Source organism: Xiphophorus maculatus, chromosome 12, assembly GCF_002775205.1.
Source record: "Xiphophorus maculatus strain JP 163 A chromosome 12, X_maculatus-5.0-male, whole genome shotgun sequence".
Taxonomy (NCBI): domain Eukaryota; kingdom Metazoa; phylum Chordata; class Actinopteri; order Cyprinodontiformes; family Poeciliidae; genus Xiphophorus; species Xiphophorus maculatus.
In genome coordinates, this window is record NC_036454.1 from 727,436 (window position 1) to 749,790 (window position 22,355).

General features: G+C 37.8%; 1 protein-coding gene and 1 long non-coding RNA gene across 3 annotated transcripts; one reads left to right on the forward strand and one right to left on the reverse strand.

Moving 5' to 3' along the window:
• Window positions 1-1,809: 1,809 nt before the first annotated feature.
• On the forward strand, window positions 1,810-21,701 carry dhfr (dihydrofolate reductase). 2 transcript variants are annotated; one of them, XM_023344084.1, is made up of 6 exons: window positions 1,810-1,981; window positions 2,099-2,148; window positions 2,311-2,416; window positions 5,205-5,328; window positions 5,517-5,632; window positions 21,177-21,701. In XM_023344084.1, the coding sequence occupies exons 1-6, from the start codon at window positions 1,827-1,829 to the stop codon at window positions 21,250-21,252; spliced, it is 627 nt and encodes a 208-aa protein (XP_023199852.1). In that variant the 5' UTR covers window positions 1,810-1,826; the 3' UTR covers window positions 21,253-21,701. The 2 variants fall into 2 exon arrangements, with proteins under 2 accessions (XP_023199852.1, XP_023199853.1); XM_023344085.1 differs by having other exon boundaries at window positions 5,517-5,653; window positions 21,177-21,260.
• Window positions 3,331-4,509, reverse strand: LOC111610338. The gene is made up of 4 exons (XR_002753607.1): window positions 4,024-4,509; window positions 3,762-3,899; window positions 3,572-3,653; window positions 3,331-3,456 (listed from the first exon to the last, which is right to left on the reverse strand). It is a non-coding gene; the product is annotated as an uncharacterized LOC111610338 (long non-coding RNA).
• Window positions 21,702-22,355: the final 654 nt, after the last annotated feature.

A 22,355-nucleotide genomic window follows, 5' to 3' on the forward strand; every position in this document is an offset into this window, starting at 1 on the left:
GAGGGTAGCTCTCGAGGACTGGACTTGAACACCCCTGCTGTAGGTGGATGTCATTAGCTTTAAATAGTGATGGGTAAATGAGGTGTCATGTATCATTTCGACCCAAAGCAAAACTGTATTGATACTGTGTCGATGCTGTGTTACTAAATACTGACAAATGCTAGACATTAAAAATCTCTACAGGCAACGTAGTTCACAGACTGATTTAATGACCTAGTCTATACATTAAGATTTAAGTCATTGTATTTTATTGTATATTATATATTGTATTATTTCATATCTTCAGTTAAATTAAATATATATTTTATATTCTTCGATACAGTCAATAAATAAAGTGAACATGTACCAAGTGATGAAAATGAAAGTGAACATGTTTGGAATGAGGATGCTTGTGGACTCTTTTTGGGGTTTTTTAACAAATTTTCATTCAAAAAAAATACGTTTTTCAAACATTTTGAAATCTAGTCTGTTACGTTTTTTTTGACACATCTTCTCCTGCTGTAGAAAAAAATTAAGTAAACAATACATTTATATGAAATAATTTGTAAAAAGCAACTGAGTAATTTGTAGAATGGCTGTTGTACCTGAATTTATCCTAGTTGTATCTGCGACTTCATTCTGATGCCTGGCCCTATAATGCCTCAGCATTGAGGAGGTGAATTTATTTAAATAAGACATTTCTGTCAAACATATGCGACACTTAACCTGCAGAACATAATATGAAAGTAAAGTAAAACTCAATTTCAGCTGAATTTGGATTCAGATAGATCAAGTACATACTGAAAAGAACCGGATGAAACAACGAAATGAAAACAAATACCTTGTTTTCCGATGTAAGATCAGATCAAAATGGTCCCACACTGCGGAAAACTTTCGTTTGCCTTCAGGCTCCATAGTTGACGCCGTACAGTAAAAGATTAAGAATCTTTTTGGCAAATGCATCCCGTCTACAGATTCGCTTCCTTATAAACACAGTTTGGCGCGTCAGCGTCATTTCAAAACAGTTTCTGTATCGGTCACGTGACTTGCTGAAATCAATACGCGCACCGACACGAGTTTGGGCTTGATGCATGCGCCGACGCATCGGTGTTGCCAGAACCATCACTAGCTTTAAATTCCAATGTTAACTAACTATCAGCCAGTCTGTATTGACATTATGGTTTTTGGGGGAAAGGTGTGGTTTTGTGAAAACAAATGGTTCACAAAACCACACCTTTCCCCCAAAGACCTTAATGTCAGTCTACATCTTCTCTCCTTTTATAGCTCCTCTCCATAGAAGCGACATTTTGTGTGGTATACTGTTTGACTCCTTCCTGGAGGAGGACATCAGCTGAGATAATGCTGCCACCAATTAAGTTGGTCATGACAGATGGCCACTTGTATTGAGTCAGGTTCTGGTACTGCTGGAGGTTTCTTCCTGTTAAAGGGGAGTTTTTCCTCCCCACTGTTGCTACATTCGTGCTCTGTATGAGGGATTGCTGTAAAGTCAACAACACAATGCAAGCAGTTGTCACTGCAGGAGGAATTAATTCTGCAAGTCAATAACAACAAAAAGTTTTTTGCTCGAGTTTCATACTGCCACATTTAGCACTTGTAGAAGTGACTTCTGAACCACTTTCTATCCTCACTTTGTCTTATGCCTAAACCTTGTAAAATATAATTTTGTCAATATCTTTGGAAAACTAGAAAATGTCCTTTTTAAGATCTTGATTTAAGGGTACAGAATAGTTGTTTAAATTCAATCAATACCACCTATGTACACAGGGGGGCAGTAGATAAAATATGCGGAAATAGTAATCCAGAAAACAAGATCGTAATTTCCGGTTATGTTGTGTTGGCGGGAAACGCTGGCTGTCAGCAGTTTTGAGAAGAGTCAGACTACATTCTCCATGTCGCGGGTCCTGAACGGAATTGTGGCGGTGTGCCCCAACCTGGGCATTGGGAAAGATGGGAATCTGCCCTGGCATCCTATTCGACTCAGGTCAGTTACCATGGCAGCTCAGGAAGGAATTAAGCTGTCAAAGTGCTGAACCCCTTCGTTGATTCATTCAATTTCCCGTTGGGATCAATAAAGTAATTTGTATTTTCAAATTTTCAGCAACGAATTCGCTCATTTCCGAAAGATGACAGCCACACCGTCAATAGCAGGTAACTTCATCCTTCTAGATGGCAGAGCCTCCATAAACATGCCTTATGGAGGAGCTGCTGATTTAATTGTTGCTTCTTAAATAATCAATTTCTCTGTGTGATGAGCACACAGAGAGATTGTTAATCAGTTGTATTAGTAAGCGACTGAAACTGCTCCGGTAGGCAGGAAGAATGTGGTGGTCATGGGCAGGAAGACCTGGTTCTCAATCCCAGAGAAGAACAGGCCACTGAAAGGCAGGATCAACATCGTCCTCAGCAGGGAGTACAAGTATGACGCACACAAACACCGAGTGCACGTGACCCACCGTTCAGGAACTCCTCCTTGACATTTGTTTCAGTTTTCTATATGTAGTTTATATTTCACTCTGCTGTTTTGAATACAAAATAATTTTTAAAAAAGTAAGTTTTATTCAGTCGGACACCCCCCTGGTGAAAAATAAATATAATAAGTATGTTCAATTTTAGTATACTTTAAGTCAGACTAATCATGAGTATACTTTATGTTCACTTAGGATTAGTTAACTTAAAATGTGACATTTTGGAACAACAACTTTTGTACTTGGTGTATTTTAATAGTATATAAATTGTATTAAAGCACAATTTAAAGTGTACTAAGTGTACTTTCATATACTTTTTTGGAAATAATTTAAGTTAAATTTAGTATACTTTAAGTATTTTGCTTTTTATGTAATATAAACATGCTTGATTAGTATATTTTGAGTGTACTATTTTAGTGATTGAATTACATTTAAAATATATTTAGAATGTATTTTCAGTATATTGGCATTACATATTTTATATATTAGTAGTGTGATTACAGTATGCTACAATTACACTATTGGTTTATTATAATTGCTAATGAAGTACACTTCTCGGTTACTTATCAATATCTTTTATTATGGCCACTTTGTACATTACATGCTTAATACACACTACAGTACTGCAAACATATTAGGCTAAAAGAACACAGAAGGATCAACTATAACACACTCCACAGCTGAAAACCTTACGTTGTGTATTCAATATATTGACATTTTTCAAGAGTACATTGACAATATACTATCACAGAATTGTACAAACTGTCAATATAGTCAAAGTTTATAGACAACATGGTTATGAAAATTAGCACAATAAAACAACAGATACACTTTAGAGGAAATGTGAAAATGTTTCACCAAGGAATATTGTTTTAATTTAATGTCACAGTATTCCAGTATTACTCCAGACAAACTGACATTTCTCCTTCCTAAGAACAGTGAGGATCAGCAGAACATTCCCATTCACTGGACCACTGCACTTTACAGAAACCTACAAAAAAGTACAATAGAGCAATTAAACAGAGAAAGCACTTGTATTTTAAAGAGTACAGAAAAATGGCAAAGAAAAACACAAGACCTACAATTTTTAGACGTTGTGGACTCACTATGTATGTGGCATCATCAGAACTGGTAATGATTGGGACCAGATGCCTGGGGTGGAAAAACATTTCTGGGTGACTTCTTTGCCTGTTTATGTTAGAAGTAGAAAAAATACTCAGCAATATCGTAAAATCAGCTGATGCTGGCATTAACTATGAAGTTGTTTTAAGTGTGGATTTAAGGGAGACAAACTACCTTAAAATCTTTCCGTCCATGATCTGAACACGTTGATCCTTGAATGGTGGTGAGGGGGGCTGGTGGTGCCCGTCTCTAGCAGTCATCAGATGAGAGGCGGGGTTCACCCTGGACAGGTCACCAGTCCATCACAGGGCCCTGAAAGATAACAATGAATATAATGTATGAAAGAGAAATGGTAAATTAACAAGGGGAATAAATTCTGTCCAATTGCTCTTTAATCAAATCATGTTTATTTAAGAACTTAGTGTTGGTTACATACCAGTTTTTGCTGTTAAAAATGTGGCCAGCTGCTCAGTGTAAAAAAACAAAGAGCCTTCCACCAGGAAGACGATGTGGAGGTTCATCCTCAGAACTGGTTGGTGATCTGGTGGAGCCAGAGCCTCTTCTGAGACAGGAAAGTCGTTAGGTTTTCTAATTCTTGTTCACTGGCTTCCTCTTTCATCTTAATTTGCTTAGACTGCAAAAATATGTTGAAGATAAAAACAATGATGAGTTATAACAAGCTCACAATATCAAAGTCTTTTTCGCATAATGAGCTTAATTAAAACCAGGTTATGTTTATGAAGAAAAGTATATTAAGTCGCAACAAACAGTGAAGTGATTTTGTTAAACAAACAAACCTTGCATTCTGACTAAAACCAGGAAGATAGAGCACATAACACCAGTTTTAAAGTGGAGCCTCCACTGGCTCCTTGTAGCTCAGAGAATAAACTATAAAATACTGTTGTTAGTTTATAAATCACTGAATGGTTTAGCACCACAATATATTAAAGATCTGCTGTTGTTGTATCAACCTTTCAAACATCTCAGGTCTTCTGGTTCTTTTTCTGCTTTGCATCCACAGAACCAGAACCAAACATGGAGAAGCAGCATTCAGCTTCTATGCATCACAAATCTGGAACAAACTTCCAGAAAACTGTGAAACAGTAGAAGCACTTACTTCCTTTAAATCTCTACTAAAAACCCACCTGTTTAGAGTTTTATTTGAAATGTAATCAATTACAAATTTAACAGTGGTACTTGACTTAATGTAATGTTTTGATTGTTGAGTCTATGTTGCATGAAATTGTGTTTTTGTGTTTGTTATGATGTAAAGCACTTTGAAATGCCTTGCTGCTGAAATGTGCTATACAAATAAAATTTGATTGATTGATTGTGTAACTAAGTGGGAACCAGGAACCTGAACCTAAAGAGCTGAAACAGGAACAGATAGAAAATTTAAAAGGATCGTAGTTCCATAGAAATGTCTAAATAATTAGGATAAAAAGAATATGTGTGTGTGTGTATGTATGTATGTGTGTATGTACGCATGTATATGTGTGTGTATGTATGTACACGTGTATATATGTATGTGTGTATATACTGGATTGATTCAATCTACCTTGATGCCAAGTGACCTGCAATGTTAAAGCAAACCTTATCTGATCTAATTTGCTCTAGGGTGCCACCTGCAGGCGCACACTACCTGGCGTCAGACTTCAGCTCAGCTCTAACACTAGTTGACACAGAACTGGCAGAACAAGCTGACCAGGTCTGGGTTATAGGAGGAAGCTCTCTATACAAGGTCATTATTTTTTTCTGTTGTGTCTTAAATCCCACCCCGAGGTAGAACATGTGACCTGAGTAAACTACACATTTTTGCTTACTTTAATTGCCCTTCTGCTTACTGCTTCAGTTAATTTTTTTTTTATGAAGCAAAGTAACTGCAGCTACCTACAACTCTCACTTTTTGTTTTGTTTTGGGCTGCACAGGAGTTGATGGAAAGCCCGGGAACCAGGAGGCTGTTTGTCACACAAGTCCTGCAGCAGTTTGACTGTGACACTTTCCTTCCTGAAATCGTCCCAGAAAAATATCAACTGCTGCCAGAGTAAGGGCATCATAATCTCTGGTAAAATGTATTTGAGTGTGAAACATCCCTTTAATTAATGTAGAGTTAAAGGTTAATTAAAGGTTAAGGATTGTTTTCAGCTGATTTTTAGTAGGAATGGAGTTGAATGTCTAATGCACAGTGTGTGTAATCCTGTGAACTAGGCAGAGATTATAATTATGGGTGCAACAGAGTGAAATGAGACCAGAGGCTGTTAGCAGGGCCCACTCAAGCCTCCATGGGGCCATAAACAAAATCTGTTTTTGGGGCCCACTATTTCTGCTAATAATGTGGACTGCTGCAATCAACAGTTAGACAATTAGATCATTTGCACACCTGCTATAAACATACTGTTTTGAAGCCAAAAAACCTCAAACATATAGGACCAACCAGGAGAATCAGCCCATTTAAGGTTAAAACTCAGTTTCACACAAATGCAGACATTCTACTGTAAACGTTTTGGCTGTTGAACTGGACTGTTGAAGGTCACTATGATGCTAATTGGGGCCTGCCATGCAAAGCAATGGCAGGAACCTATTGCTATTCTCCCAATTCTTTATTTTTCATCCGTAACCGTTAATGCGGCTCATACCGCTGGGTGCACACCTACAAATGAGGTATCAAAACGTGCAGAAAATTCACGCCATTGGAGCTATTACTTTTGGTGGGATTTGGGCTTAACGTGGCGACATAATTCGCAAAAAACTACGAAAAAAACCCCATTATAAGTCAATGGGAAAAATCCTAGAAATACCCTATTTTTGAGGATTTTCTGTGTCGTCACAAATTCACCTAGAAATGCCATTCAAATTTCATTTTGTAGATACGTCTGTGATCTCTTCGAAAGTGAAGACGGCTCGTCGATACCAGTTACGGTTTGTCCACAATTTGTCTCTAAGCGACCCAAAGTTTCTCATTTTTCCGAAAATTAGAGTGAGAGCCGATCTCGGCTAGAGTGAGAAATGAACAGGTTTTTTGAGCCCAAAATAATTTTGAAATCGCCATCACGCCCACAAATATCGCACGATTGGTATCAAAATCGGTCCTCACATTGATACGCATGTCTGCTCCGGTAAAATGTTTTCGAAATTTATCTAGACCGTACGGTTTTCTGTCACGGTGCTTCAGAGCAAAGTCATGCGACAGGATTTTCTAGGCTGTCTCAGGCTCTGTCACTAACAGTTCACACCTTGGTGAGAAACTTATTTAACATAGCAACGGAACTCAAGAGGCTATTGGCTGCTGATTAGGACTACAAATACGCATCACTGTAGTTCTAACTATAGTGGAACCCTCAGTTGAAACAGATCAGGACTGAACTGGCCTTTAGAACTACTTGCTGCTATGGGCTGTATATAACTGATTTAACTCAGTAACTGTTACACATGGGATTAGTTTGGAACTTTAAAATTAAGCATAATAATAATTTCAAAATAAAAGCCTTGAATATTTTTAAATCAGATATTTGCTCTGTTGGGCAATATATAACTAACTGATTTAACCCAATGACTGTTATACATGGGATTAGTTTGGCCCTTTGAAATGAAGTTTAACAAAAATTCCAAAATAAAAGCCTTGAATATTTTTACATGACATAATTGCTCTTTTTGCCTTTATTTGACTTTTTCATCCAAAGCACTGTTACACATAGTATTAGTTTGGCCTTTTGAAATGAAGCTTAACAAAAATTTCAAAATAAAAGCCTTGAATATTTTTACATCATGTAATTGCTCTTTTTGACTTTATTTGACTTTTTCATCCAAAGCACTGTTACACATGGTATTAGTTTGGCCCTTTGAAATGAAGCATCCTGCAAATTTCAAAATAAAAGCCTTGAATATTTTTACATGACGTAATTGCTCTTTTTGGCTTTATTTGACTTTTTCATCCAAAGCACTGATAAACATAGGATTAGTTTGGCGCTTTGAAATGAAGCTTAACAAACATTTCAAAATAAAAGCCTTTAATATTTTTACATCAACTACTTGTGTTTTGAGCATTATATAACTATTTTAACCCAAGGACTATTACGCATGGGATTAGTTTGACCCTTTGAAATGAAGTTTAACAAAACTTCCAAAATAAAAGCCTTGACAACATTTTCAATCATACTGAATGGTGCACGTCCACCTTACTTAACGTTCTTGTGATTCTCCACATGCTATTGATTACGTTGCAGCGTTCTTTAGCATCGATGCCAATTTGTAGCATGACAACGGCGGGCCCAAACCGACGGGCACGCCTTGGCAGGCCCCGGCTAAATTTCTTCCGAAATTTTCTAGTTTTATATTAGCAGCTCCACAAATCTTTTTGGTAAACATTACATTAGCAAGAGACATGAAAACATACCTTCATCTTCATCACACCTTTTTGGGGCCTGCCATGCAAAGCAATGGCAGGAACCTATTGCTATTCTCCCAATTCTTTATTTTTCATCCGTAACCGTTAATGCGGCTCATACCGCTGCGTGCACACCTACAAATGAGGTATCAAAACGTGCAGAAAATTCACGCCATTGGAGCTATTACTTTTGGTGGGATTCGGGCTTAACGTGGCGACATAATTCGCAAAAAACTACGAAAAAAAACCCATTATAAGTCAATGGGAAAAATCCTTCAAATACCCTATTTTTGAGGATTTTCTGTGTCGTCACGAATTCACGTAGAAATGCCATTCAAATTTCATTTTGTAGATATGTCTGTGATCTCTTCGAAAGTGAAGACGGCTCGTCGATACCAATTACGGTTTGTCCACAATTTGTCTCTAAGCGACCCAAAGTTTCTCATTTTTCCTAAAATTAGAGTGCGTCTCTGGCTGATTAGAGTGAGAAATGAAGACAACTTTTTCACCCCAAATCATTTTTGAAATCGCCATCACGCCCACAAATATCGCACGATTGGTATCAAAATCGGTCCTGACATTGATACGCATGTCTGCTCCGGTAAAATGTTTTCAAAATTTATCTAGACCATACGGTTTTCTGTCACGGTGCTTCAGAGCAAAGTCATGCCACAAGATTTTCTGAGGCTCTCAGGCTCTTTCACTAACAGTTCGCACCTTGGTGTGAAACTTATTTAACATAGCAACGGAACTCAAGAGGCTATTGGCTGCTGATTAGGACTACAAATACGCATCACTGTAGTTCTAACTATAGTGGAACGCTCAGTTGAAACAGATCAGGACTGAACTGGCCTTTAGAACTACTTGCTGCTATGGGCTGTATATAACTGATTTAACTCAGTAACTGTTACACATGGGATTAGTTTGGAACTTTAAAATGACGCATAATAATAATAATTTCAAAATAAAAGCCTTGAATATTTTTAAATCAGATATTTGCTCTGTTGAGCAATATATAACTGATTTAACCCAATGACTGTTATACATGGGATTAGTTTGGACCTTTGAAATGAAGTTTAACAAAAATTCCAAAATAAAAGCCTTGAATATTTTTACATGACGTAATTGCTCTTTTTGGCTTTATTTGACTTTTTCATCCAAAGCACTGTTACACATGGTATTACTTTGGCCCTTTGAAATGAAGCATACTGAAAATTTCAAAATAAAAGCCTTGAGAATTTTTACATGAGATTATTGCTGTTTTGAGCACTATATAACTGATTTTATCCAATGACTGTTATTCATGGGATTAGGTTGGCCCTTTGAAATGAAGTTTAACAAAAATTCCAAAATAAAAGCCTTTAATATTTTTACATCAACTACTTGCGTTTTCAGCATTATATAACTGATTTAACCCAATGACTATTACATATGGGATTAGGTTGGCCCTTTGAAATGAAGTTTAACAAAAATTCCAAAATAAAAGCCTTGAATATTTTTACATCATGTAATTGCTCTTTTTGGCTTTATTTGACTTTTTCATCCAAAGCACTGTTACACATGGTATTAGTTTGGCCCTTTGAAATGAAGCATACTGAAAATTTCAAATTAAAAGCCTTGACAATTTTACATCAGGTATTTGCTCTTTTGGGCATTATGTGATTTTTTTATCCAAAGCACTGATAAACATAGGATTAGTTTGGCGCTTTAAAATGAAGCTTAACAAACATTTCAAAATGAAAGCCTTTAATATTTTTACATCAACTACTTGTGTTTTGAGCATTATATAACTATTTTAACCCAAGGACTATTACGCATGGGATTAGTTTGGCCCTTTGAAATGAAGTTTAACCAAACTTCCAAAATAAAAGCCTTGACAAAATTTTAAATCATACTGAATGGTGCACGTCCACCTTACTTAACGTTCTTGTGATTCTCCACATGCTATTGATTACGTTGCGGCGTTCTTTAGCATCGATGCTAATTTGTAGCATGACAACGCCGGGCCCAAACCGACGGGCACGCCTTGGCAGGCCCCGGCTAAATTTCTTCAGAAATTTTCTAGTTTTTTCTGTTCTTTTATTTTCTTTTGAAATCTGATATATTTTCACTTTTAGGAAGGATTTCCACTCTCAGCATGTATTTGAACTTCTCTCTTTTATTTACTTCAGCGCAGCTCACAGTTTTTAACTAATTCTGTAGCTTTCTGTGTACTTCTAAATCTGCTCCTTAGTTGCATCTTTTTGGCCCCTTCTACTGCCTCTAGTGGCGTGTGGGTGGTAACACAACTAATTTAATTACATTACTAAATCAGAATACCACAAAGTCTTTATTATTTATTATTAATTCTGGCTTTACTGGAACCGTAAAATATAAATTGAAACTGTGGCAATTTTTAAATTCCTTGTGCCATTCCTGGACAGTCAGCTCAACTTTGCTAAAAACCCTGTTTCTTTTAAGAACTGTTAAACTTGATCTAGTGATCTTGGGGTTACCCAACTTGAGGTTGTGTAACCTCCATCTTGTTTTTTGCCAGTTTGAGCCTCTGAGCTCATGAAGGTGTTACAGTGTTCCTCTGGCAACTAAGAACATCTATTAAAAGTCATTTATTGATGGTGCAATAATTATTCTTAACCAAACTAAATGATAGCATTTACCTATGGCTAAGTGTTTTGCTCTATTCACAAATTGTTGATAATGTGATTCTATGAATATGATTTGTTGTTTTAGAGTTGAAGGAAAATTACCACGTTGATAGACTAAATAGTTTCATCTTATTTTGTCCTATATATAAGACTGTACCAACAAAAAGTCTCTCAGAATAATATACATGGCTCCGTAAAAACAAAAATATAAATTTTTGCTTGTATCTGCTTAACAACCCTGGTTGTAACGACCTGATTTATTATTCTTCTGTACCTAATTCATTTGTTTATTGACTATTGTTCTATTGGATTTCTTATATATATATATTGCAAATGGATTTTTTATCATAGTCGATCATGTTGTATTTCATGTCTCCTTATTTCTTTTGTTCCTATAATAATTGATGGATATATATACAGTACAGACCAAAAGTTTGGACCCACCTTCTAATTCAATGGGTTTTCTTTATTTTCATGACTATATATAAGGCAAGAAATCCCACTTATTAACCTGACAGGGCAGGTTGACCTATGAAGTGAAAACCATTTCAGGTGACGACCTCTTGAAGCTCATCAAGAAAATGCAGAGTGTGTGCAAAGCAGTAATCACAGCAAAAGGTTGCTACTTTGAAGAAACTAGAATATAAGGGCTATTTTCAGTTGTTTTACACTTTTTTGTTTAGTGCATATTTCCACATGTGTTATTCATAGTTTTGATGCCTTCAGTGTGAATCTACAATGTCAATAGTGATGAAAATAAAGGAAACCCATTGAATTAAAAGGTGTGTCCAAACTTTTGGTCTGTACTGTAGATATAATTTATATTGTATAAAAGTATTGTTTATGTCATTTAATTAGCTCTACATCCTTAAGGAAATGAAAAAATATGGTGTTTTATGAGATAATTTATCTTTAACGGTGCCAGAAATGCCAAAATTAATAATAAATAATTAAGAATTTGTGGTATTCTGATTTAGTAATGTAGTTAAATTAGTTGTGTTACCACCCCCACGCCACTAGAGGCAGTAGTTGGGCTACAGAATTAGTTAAAAACTATGAACTGCGCTGAAGTAAATAAAAGAGAGAAGTTCAAATACATGCTGAGAGTAGAAATCCTTCCTAAAAGTGAAAATATATCAGATTTCAAAAGAAAATAAAAATGGGAGACTCCGGATAATATAGGAAATAGCGCCCCCATCACTTCTGGAGAGCAATGGTCCCATTTCCAAATAAGGTATGAGACTGACTGTGGTCCGTCCCTGCCCGTTTCTGTTTGCTGCAGCGAGGTCCTTCTCCCCTAGTGGCCCTGGGGCCTTTATCAGCCACTTAGTTTCCTTAAGCCTGGGGCAGATAATATTGATGAAAGTGCCAGGATTTTTTGTTCCGATTTGTAAAACTGCGCCATTATTAATAATCAATATTTATTTCCATCCTGTTGTCATTTGTGTCTGCAGAGGAAGTGGAAGGGGTCGGCCATGTGGTATTTGTTTAGTCATGTGACAGATATTGAAAGGCTATCTATCATCAGTTAATATTGATTATTGGCCATAACAGCAACATTAATATTGGATAGCAATCTCAAACTAAATGTTCATATTGATGCATCTCTAGTGGAACTGGCTGATCATGTGAGAGGTGGAGGTGAATATGACGGCAAATTAGAGCATGAGGTCAGGTGTTAAATGGTAGGAGCCTGATATTAGGAGCCTGTATTTGGGAACAAACTGGTCCATCATATGAGCAGCAGGGCCAACAATATATCATCACCACAATATTGATATCTTAGAGGCTTGTTTGGACTTCATTAATAATAATTAGGACTGGGCAATAAAACAATTTTATCGATTATTTGAATTTGCTGTATAAAATGTCACTTTTGGATATCTGGAATTTTTTTTTTTTCACCATTGCGCACCCGGGGTTTCCATTGTTCAGTGATATCTGCTCACTCAGGGCCTTTTATCTTGGTTTCCAGGCATGTTTGACAGCTTATGTTTATTTGGACTTTGAATTCAGGTCAACTCCCAGAAGAGATGATTGATAAAATTCTTGGTTCCTCTGTTACTTTTTATCAATCTTCTCTTAGGAATCTTGGTGTCATTTTTGACAGTTGTCTTAAATTGGATAAGCAGGTGAGCTCTGTTGTGAAATCAAGCTTTTTTCATTTGCGCCTTCTAGCTTCTGTCTTAACCCTCTATGGCATGGCGTTGCCCTCAGGCAACAAACCACATAGCTGTACCTCACATTGCTCCTTTATTTTATTTTTTGGGGGGCATGATTTTTGACATATTTTTGTCCAAAAAATAGTTCTTTTATGAATATAGTTTTTGTTTGATTTGTATTTCATTTCTCATAATCAGTGTAGACAATCTTGGTGTTCTAGACCAATGTTACCCTGAGGCAACAAACCCAAATCTGGTTCCAGGAGGTGTCAGAGTCCGATTTTATGATTGACATGTAATTAGGGACCACCAAGCTCCCAAAGAATGCAGGAAAATATTTCTTCCCCACAAAAATAAAAAGTCATGCCATAGAGGGTTAAAGACTTTGAGAAGCTTATCCATGCCTTCATCACTACACGTTTAGACTATTGCAACTCATTTTATAAAAATATGGACCAATCTTCTTTACAGTGTCTCCAGATGACTCAAAATTCCGCAGCTAGACTCTTAACTGGACCCTGGAAATGAGAGCACATAACACCAGTATTGGCTTCTCTTCATTGGCTGCCAGTTTATCGGATTGATTGATCTAAAGCGTTAATTGGTTTTTAACGCTTTAGATGGCTTAGCCCCAGCTTATCTTTAAGACCTTCTTCATAACCATTTCATTTCTAGAACCCATTGATCAAATGATAAATTTCTCTTACATATTCCCAGAACCAGACTGAAAAGAAGAGGAGACCAGGCACTGCTCCTAGTCTGTGGAACAACTTGCCTTTTAACATTAGATCTGCCCACAGTCTGGAACACTTTAAATCACTCCTTAAAACTTATTTTTATTCTTTAGCTTTTCCATAAGACCTGACATTGTAATTTACTTGCCTTGTCTGTTTTAATTTGTGTTTTATTCTTATGTGTTTTGTCTGCGTTTTATGAATACTGTACAGCACTTTGGTGTAGTTAATATCTGTTTTTAAAATGCTTTTTAAATAAAATTGAGATTGACATAAAAGTTAAGGTAATTTTATCTATATTACACATTTTCAGCAACAAGGCAATTCAAAGTTATTTACATGAGTTAAAGTAATAAGTACTCCACAGTTTATAAAGTATATAAACTAGATGCTCCTCTTCTGGGTTGCTAGGCAAGAATAAGTATGCCATAATTTATAACTCTAACCCTAATTTATAAAGTAGAAGCAGTTTCTCTGGATAAATTAATAGGAGTTTTTCTTCTATAATCTTAAAAAGTATAAAGCAATGTATTGGTCTAAAGCAATGATTACTCCACAATTTCTAAAAATAATAATAAACTAGACAGACAGGGCAAAGAAATGACACATTAAGAAAAATAGCACGTGTAGCAACATTCAGATAATACACAATAAAGACATGAGCCAGCGAAGGCAGTGAAGTCAGGGAGTGTGTATCTGTAACCATGAGGATGTACATGCAGTTTGACTGTGAATTCCATTAGAGCCTGCTCTCCCATGCAAACAGTTTCTGATAAAGGTGATATTATCTCAGAGCAAGTCCTTCAGGGGGTAGGAGATGGGAAAGAGCGGCTTGTTTACATATCCTCTGGGAGATTAGAGATAGCCAGCCAGCGGAGGCAGACACAGGGGAGATAAGATAATTGAGATAAGAATATTCTTTAGTTCGGACAGATTTTCAATCTGTCCTAAACTCTCCCGGTGCATCTTTATTAATTCCAATCATTCCGATTAAAATGGCCTTTCCCGCCGGGCCGGACTTGCAAATTCTCCCAGATCAATTCCAACCCACTGGTGAGCTCCAGTACCTCCGGCCGGGCTGCAAATCTCAGCAAGAATTGCATCCGGTTTGCTGTGGTCCCACAGCATTCACAATGTTCACCAGAAGGCCCAATCCATCACACTGATCAGGCAGCTTGACTAGTGTCGAAACAGCTGCCGACGTCTTCTGAATTTGTCGATATGCCAGGTATCTGCCAGCAGAAATCCCGTTGTCATGAAATAAACACAGATTCTCCACGTCTTCCAGGTGTAACCTGGACAGACAAAAAATTTTGTAGACATCCCAAGAGTCCAAAATGTATCCCGCTGGGTGAGTTCCAGCAGGACACGCGGGCTCTCCTTTGTCCAGTCTTCTCGTTGAGAAAATTTGATCAATTACATTGAGAGACCAGCTGACCAGATCCATAATTTGTAGATGAATTAGATAAAATTAAGTTTTGTCGTTTGTAATTGTTGACTTTACAATGATTGCTGTAAAGTGAATAACACAACACAAGTGCTACATGTTCATCCAGGAGGAGTGAATGCTGCTAGTCGATGATGCTATCTGTTGGCTTTCCTTAGACAGAAACTTTTTTTTTTATATATATATATTTATTTATGATTTTCAAGAATAAACAGGCAAATTAGAGGACAAAACAACAAGGATAAAAAAAAAAAAAACTAACCAGAATCATCAAAACAAAAACCCACAGAACAGAACAATCAAAACACTGTCAGCTAACAAAGGGTCTGATAAGAGGATAAAATGCACGTCAGATTGTAGAGTGTTATCGAGCATGAGACAGAGTCCAAGAGAGTAAGAGACATTTCTGAGGACATTGAAACAAACAGCCCACCATGGAATATGGAATAACAAGAAAAGATGAGCACAAGTTATAATCACAATAAACATGACGAAACGGTAAATGAGTAAAATAAATTATTAGAAAATACAGGTCCAGATGTAAACGACAGTTATTTTAGCCTATTATTTTGTATGTATCTATTGAAAGGACCCCACACATCCAGGAACTTCTGATGATTGTCAGACAAAGAGTATCGAATCTCCTCAAGATAGATACAGGACACCATATCATTAAGCCATTTCTTAAAACAAGGCGGGGTAGAGGATTTCCATTCCCGTAGAATAACCTGCTTTGCTACCACTAAACCAAACATTAGAGACTGTTGTAGGGACATGGGAAGAGCAAGAGAGGATTTAGAGCAACCCAAAATGATCAAATGCCTATCCGGACATAGAGGCTTGCCATAAGCATTGCTATAAAATTCAAAAATCTTGCACCAGAAGTCCATTAGTTTAGGACAGGAGCAAAACATGTGACCCAGAGACCCATCATCTAATTTACATTTGTCGCATTTTGGTGAGACGCAGGGGAATAGCCTATTGAGTTTAGTTTTAGAAAAGTGCAGCCGATGGATAACTTTGAATTGAATAAGTTGCAGTCTAGAGTTAATGGAGCAGGTCTTGATTCTTGAAAGAGACAAATCCCATTGCTCATCCGAAATCTCACCAAGTAGATCAGAAGCCCAGGCCTCTTTTATATGCCTAGTAGATGGGGATGAACTGAAAAGATTAACAAACTGAGAAATTAGGTTTTTAGAGGTAGAGGGCTTTCTTATAAGCTCGTAGAAACTATGCTGTGCCAGTAAGGTTTCATAGTGGGGGAGGTGCTGTTTTACAAAGTTCCGAGCTTGCAAGTACCTGAAAAAATGGCTAGAAGGAAGACCAAATTTTGATTGTAGTTGCGTGAAGGAAGCAAAGTGATTATTAATGTATAAATCCTTAACAGCAACTATCCCCTTATTTAACCAGTGCTTAAAAACTACATCCATATTACCTGGCTTAAATGCTGAATTCTGACAAATCGGGGCATAGATGGACAAGCCAGGGAGATTCAATACATTCTTTAACTGCTTCAGAATCCTGAGTGAATTTCTTAGTATAAAATTATCCTTCAGCAACTGAAAGGACAAAGAAGGATTGGAAAACAATACTGCAGCTGAGGAAGAAGAAGTAAGCTCTAATAACGCAAGGTTTTCGTTCAATGGCCATTTGGGTAGTAGCGAGTCAACCACCTCACCCCTCGAACAGAACTGAGTCCAGAAAACCCAGGATCTGGCATTACACGCCCAGTAATAGTATCGAAAAACAGGAAGGCCTAGGCCCCCCTCCGCAGTAGGTTTCTGTAGGTGAGACTTTGATATTCGAGGGTGCTTACCAGCCCAGACAAAAGGGATTATAAAAGAGTCTATCATCTTAAAAAAGGAAGCAGTGAGATAAATGGGTATATTTTGAAAAAGATAGGTAAATTTCGGAAGGAGCACCATCTTGACAACATTGATGCGACCAATCAATGAAAGAGGAAGGTGCCTCCACATGTCAGCCATGGATTTAATTTTGTTGATTAAATCCAAAAAAATATATTTAAAAAGGAGTTTAGGGTCTCTTGAGATATTTATCCCCAGATACTCGAAATGACTAGTGGAAACTTTGAATGGCAGATTGCTAAGAAAAGCAGCGTTCAGACCATTTGAAAGAGGCATAAAAAGACTTTTATCCCAATTAATAGTAAAACCGGAAAGCTTGCCAAATTTATTTATAAGTGTAAGAAGTGGAGAAAGAGAGACTGTAACGTCTGAAAGGGTCAGGATAACATCGTCTGCATACAGGCCAATGGGACTATCTGTAGCATAGTCTGAAATGCCAGTGATCGATGGATGGTTCCTGATGGAAATAGCAAGGGGTTCCATGGCCAATGCAAATAGCAACGGAGAAAGACAACACCCCTGTCTGGTTCCGCGATGCAATAAAAAAGAAGCAGACCTGTCGTGATTAGTCAGAACTGAGGATCTTGGCTGAGCGTAAAGCATTTTTAGTAAAGTCATAAATTTATCGCCAAAGCCAAATTTTTGGAGAACCAAAAACAAATAGTCCCATTCAATTTGGTCGAATGCCTGTTGAGCATCTAATGAAATAACTGCGGAGGCAGGAAGGTTGGACTGGTACATAACACTTAAGAGTCGACGAGTGTTTGAAAAGGAATACCTGTTGGGGATAAAGCCAGTCTGGTTGGGATGGATCAGATGAGCTATGCATTTATTTAAACGAGTAGCTAGTACTTTGGCTACTATTTTTTGGTCACCATTTAGTAAGCTTAAAGGACGGTATGAGGCAACATTAGAGCAATCCCTGCCCTTCTTCAGGAGAAGACAGATATGAGCATCATACAAACTCTGGGGAAACACTCCCTCCACCACAGAAGAGTTCACCATATGCAGAAGAAGAGGGGCAACCAGATCCAAATAACATTTATAGAAATCTATTCCAAACCCATCCGGACCACAAGCCTTACCAGGAGATAAAGAGTGTATCGCGGATTTAATTTCTTCAATAGTAAAACTAGAGTCTAGGTGTGCCCTGGCGGATTCATCCAGGACAGGTACATTTAAATTGTTTAGAAAGACTTTAATATCCGTGCTGGTAGCACTACTCTTGGAGGTGTATAAATCACTGTAATAATTGAAAAATGCATCATTAATGAGTTTAGGATCAGTTAACAGTTGGCCAGAAGGAGAAGTAACTTTATGAATAGCTCTATCTGCCAGTGTGCCTTTTATTTGTCTAGAAAGCAATCTATCAGGTTTGTCCGCCAGTTCAAAATGCTTTTGTTTAAGTTTGCGAATGCAATTACCAACTTGTTCCCCAAGCATGTGGTTATATTCAGATTTTATCTTCAGAATGGCATTAAGTATATTTTCATCATTTGAGTTCTGGTACCTGACCTCCAAAACAGCCAATTCAGCCTGAATATCTGCAAAACGCTGAGATCTGGCCCTTTTGACCGAAGACTGATAAGAAATAATGTTGCCCCTCAGAACCACCTTAAATGTTTCCCACAAGACTGAATCAGACACATCACCTTTGTCATTAAAAAGAAGGAAATCTGAGATTTTTGCTGAAATGAAGTCCTTAAGTGCTTGATCCGAATTGATGGGGGGGATAAACTTCCAGTTGAACGATGGAGCATGAAGATTAAAGTGGATCTGAAGTAAGAGAGGGGCGTGATCTGAAATTAAGATCCCGTGATAGAGAGAACTGACTACGTGAAATCAATTTAGAATCAATTAAAAAGTGGTCAATTCTGGTAAAACTACCATGGGAGGGGGGAAAAAATGAGTATTTGCGATCGGAAGGATGCTGAAGCCTCCAGATATCCACTAAGTTTAGTGACTTAATGAGGTTATTTAAAACAGACACTGATTTCAAAGAAGAGGCAACCTTATTGGAGGACCTATCCAACACTGGATCGAGATAACAGTTGAAGTCACCTCCTATAATCATGTCCCTATTATTAAATTGTGCAATAATATCAAATATCTTGCAGAAAAAGTCGGGGCAGTCACAATTTGGGGCATAAATATTCAAAAGGGCAACAGGGATGGAATTAATTTCGCCAGTGACAAGCACATATCTCCCCCCCGGATCTGCAGACACGGAGTTAAAAATAAATGGAATAGACTTGCGGATAAGGATTGCAACCCCTCTAGCCTTGGAAGAAAAATTAGCCTGGTAAACCTGAGACACCCATGAAGATCTCAACTGTCTCTGCTCAGTTGGATGAATATGAGTCTCCTGCAGAAAGATAATATCAGATGTGAAAACACCTTCGCTCTTTTAAGTGCCTTACCAAGGCCTCTACAGTTCCAGCAAACAAAATTAATAGGACTCATGCTCGACTTAAAAGTGCTATTATCCTGCATTTATCACAACGTAAAAAAAGCAGCTGACAGGGTAAACAAACCAAAACACAGGCAATTTAACAGCAACAATGCAGAAACAAAAACCCCAAAACTCACCCTTGCCGCAACATGAACAAAGCGGCATATCCCAAAATCTAGAGTGGAGGCTGCCGGGTAACAGAGAAAAAAAAAAAATCACAAGTGGGTAATCTAAACACAACACACCGTGTTTACCTCCAGAAATTGTATAGATGTTAATATGCACCAAAGCTTAATCGAACTAGCAGACTAACTAGCACAGAAAGATTAACAAAGTCATTTAATATGAGACAATGAATTGGCAAACCGCTCTGCATCAGTCGGTGAAGTGAAGGATTTCACAGTGTCATTTAAAGACACTTGCAGCTTGGCAGGAAAACGCAGGGAACATGTGGCTCCGGCCTCCACCAGCCTCTTCCTCACGGTGTTGAAAGCCTGGCGCTGCGCTGAAACCTCTGCTGTGTAGTCTGGGAATATAAAAACTTTCTGGCCGTGGTACATCAGAGGGGCTTGCTGTCGACTCAACCGCAGAATATTCATCACGTCGCGGTCATTGTGGACCCTGGCGATGATAATCCGAGGACGTTCATTAGGAAGTGGCTTTGGTCTCAGGGCACGATGCGCCCTATCAATTTTAACGGGCTTGGGAAAGCTGTCCTGTCCCAGCAGCTCAGAGATAAATTTTGAGACAAATTCTGCAGGTCGAGCCCCCTCTACACCTTCCCTGAGGCCAACAATCCGAATGTTTTGTCTGCGCGAGCGTCCCTCCAAGTCGTCAACCTTTTTCTTAAGAAGGCCGTTAGCCGCCGCTAGCTCGCTACATGATGACTCCAGGGCCGAAACACGGGCATCGGTAGAGATTAGAGCCGAGTCCATGTCATCCAAACGGTGCCGGACCTCACTGTGCTCTGTCTGCAGGGTTGTTAAACGAGCTTCAATTGAGTCCAGACGTCCTTCCAGTGATTTCTTGAGAGTATCCACGAGTGTGTAGACTTTAGAAAGATCATCTTTGTGGCTATTGACGGCGGCTAGTATAGTCTCGTTGCTAACAGCGGAGCCCGCCTGAGCAGTCGACTTCTGGGCTTCGTCTTTCCTAGGCATGATGTGAAATGCCAAAACTAAAATAAACTGAAGAGACGGGTGCTAGCTACTCACTCGGTGAAAAAAAATAATATCTTTGGTGCAGTGAATAAGTTTTAAATGAAGGCAGTGACACGGAGCTCTGCAAAACATGTCTACTCCATTACAGCACACTAGCGCCCCCTCCAAGACAGAAACTTTTTAATCTACTTTGGATAATTAATTGATAATAAGCTCAATTGGAATGTATGTGGAATTGAATTTACTTTTTTTGTAAAGTGCCTTGAGATGACTTTGTTGTGAATTGGCGCTATATAAACAAACTGAATTGTAAATTAAACTGAAAAAAATCAGATATGATGTGAAAAAATTTTAGATTTTATTTTTTAAGCTGTATTGCCCAGGCCTAATAATGACAGTAATACAAATGGTAGGTTAATGTATTCTAAGAGTTAAAGATGCATTTTACTTGTTAATGTAATATTTAGCCAATTGGACAGCCTCTCCCTAAGGACACAAATGACCTTGCCTAAAATGCTGAAGGTCACTGATTGATGGAAGACTGATGAGAAAGAAACTTGGTATGGATTGCAACTGAGATCATCATTGCAATGTTTGTCGTTATTATTGGCATCATTAGATTTTCTAATATGGTGCAGCCCCACATGGAGGCTTTGGCTGTATAACACAGTGTTGGAAAACTGATATTGAAGGGTTTTCTCTACTCTTGTGCATTACATCATATTTATTTCTTCTTCAGGTTCCCAGGAGTCCCGAAAGAGCTTCAGGAGGAGAATGGAATTCAATACAGATTTGAAGTGTATGAGAATATTTAACAAATGACGTAATATGAATAAATAAGATCCTGAGACAATGCACTGTAAATGTTGACGCATATCATACATGCAGGCAGATTTACTGTTTTATTTCACTATAAATGTGGTGGCACAGTTGGTAGCAGAGAGTCTGTTCTGGCTCTTGTGGGTTAAACAAAGGGTGTACGGTCATTGTTATGATCAATCTGATCAGCATCTCTAGGGAATGTGGGAGGAGATGGGAGCATTTCATCAAAGCTCCCATTTTCCTGCCCAGTGTTGTTGTATGTTGATTGACCGAGTTAAAATAAGTGTAATTATTATTGTAACTGAAGCATCTCTATTAAAAACAAATGCATATATTAGTTTCTCTCACTTATATAACTTAGGAAAACCAATTGACCAAGCTGAAACATATCAAAGCTAGAAATGTTTAATTTTAAATAAAATGCAAATCTTTTAATCATTAAGTCCTTAGTGCTTCGAGTCTTTTCATGTCGGTTGTGGTGCTCCTGGTAATGTCAATGTTGGGAAGCAGGCCATACTCAGAACCAATAGAAAAGTCTTCTGCAGGTTGTATCATCTAAAGAACTGGATCTTCAATTATTCCTCTTTTCACAATGTGGATGTTCCACTCTCTTCACCTCAGTTTTCTATCAGGAGCTGAGCAGAAGTCAGCTTTCTACATGTAGCACATGGTAGAAAGCTGATTTTTGTGTCTAAAGAAAGGAAACGATAGTCTTAGTCTTAGATATGAGCAGTATCTTAGCAATGATACATTATTTCAGGAGTTAACTTTGAATAAGTAAAAGTTTTTAAGAAAATTAATAGAAAAGAGGTCTTTGCTTGTGATATCATTCTGGATCTTTAATACAGTCCACTGATAACCATGAATGTCAGTGTTGGATTTTATGTGATAGACCAATAAAACAGTGGCTCATTTTTGTGAAATTGATATGAAAATTATTGCCTGAAGAAAACAACAGCAGATCTCAGGGCTGTTGAGCATTTCCACATCCACATGGGGAGGAAACTCAAGGGATTGGGACTGAACAGCTGTGAAGCAAAATGAAGCTAGAACTGCAAGCAGTTCTAATGGGTTCCTCTCCCGACCCTGCACCCCC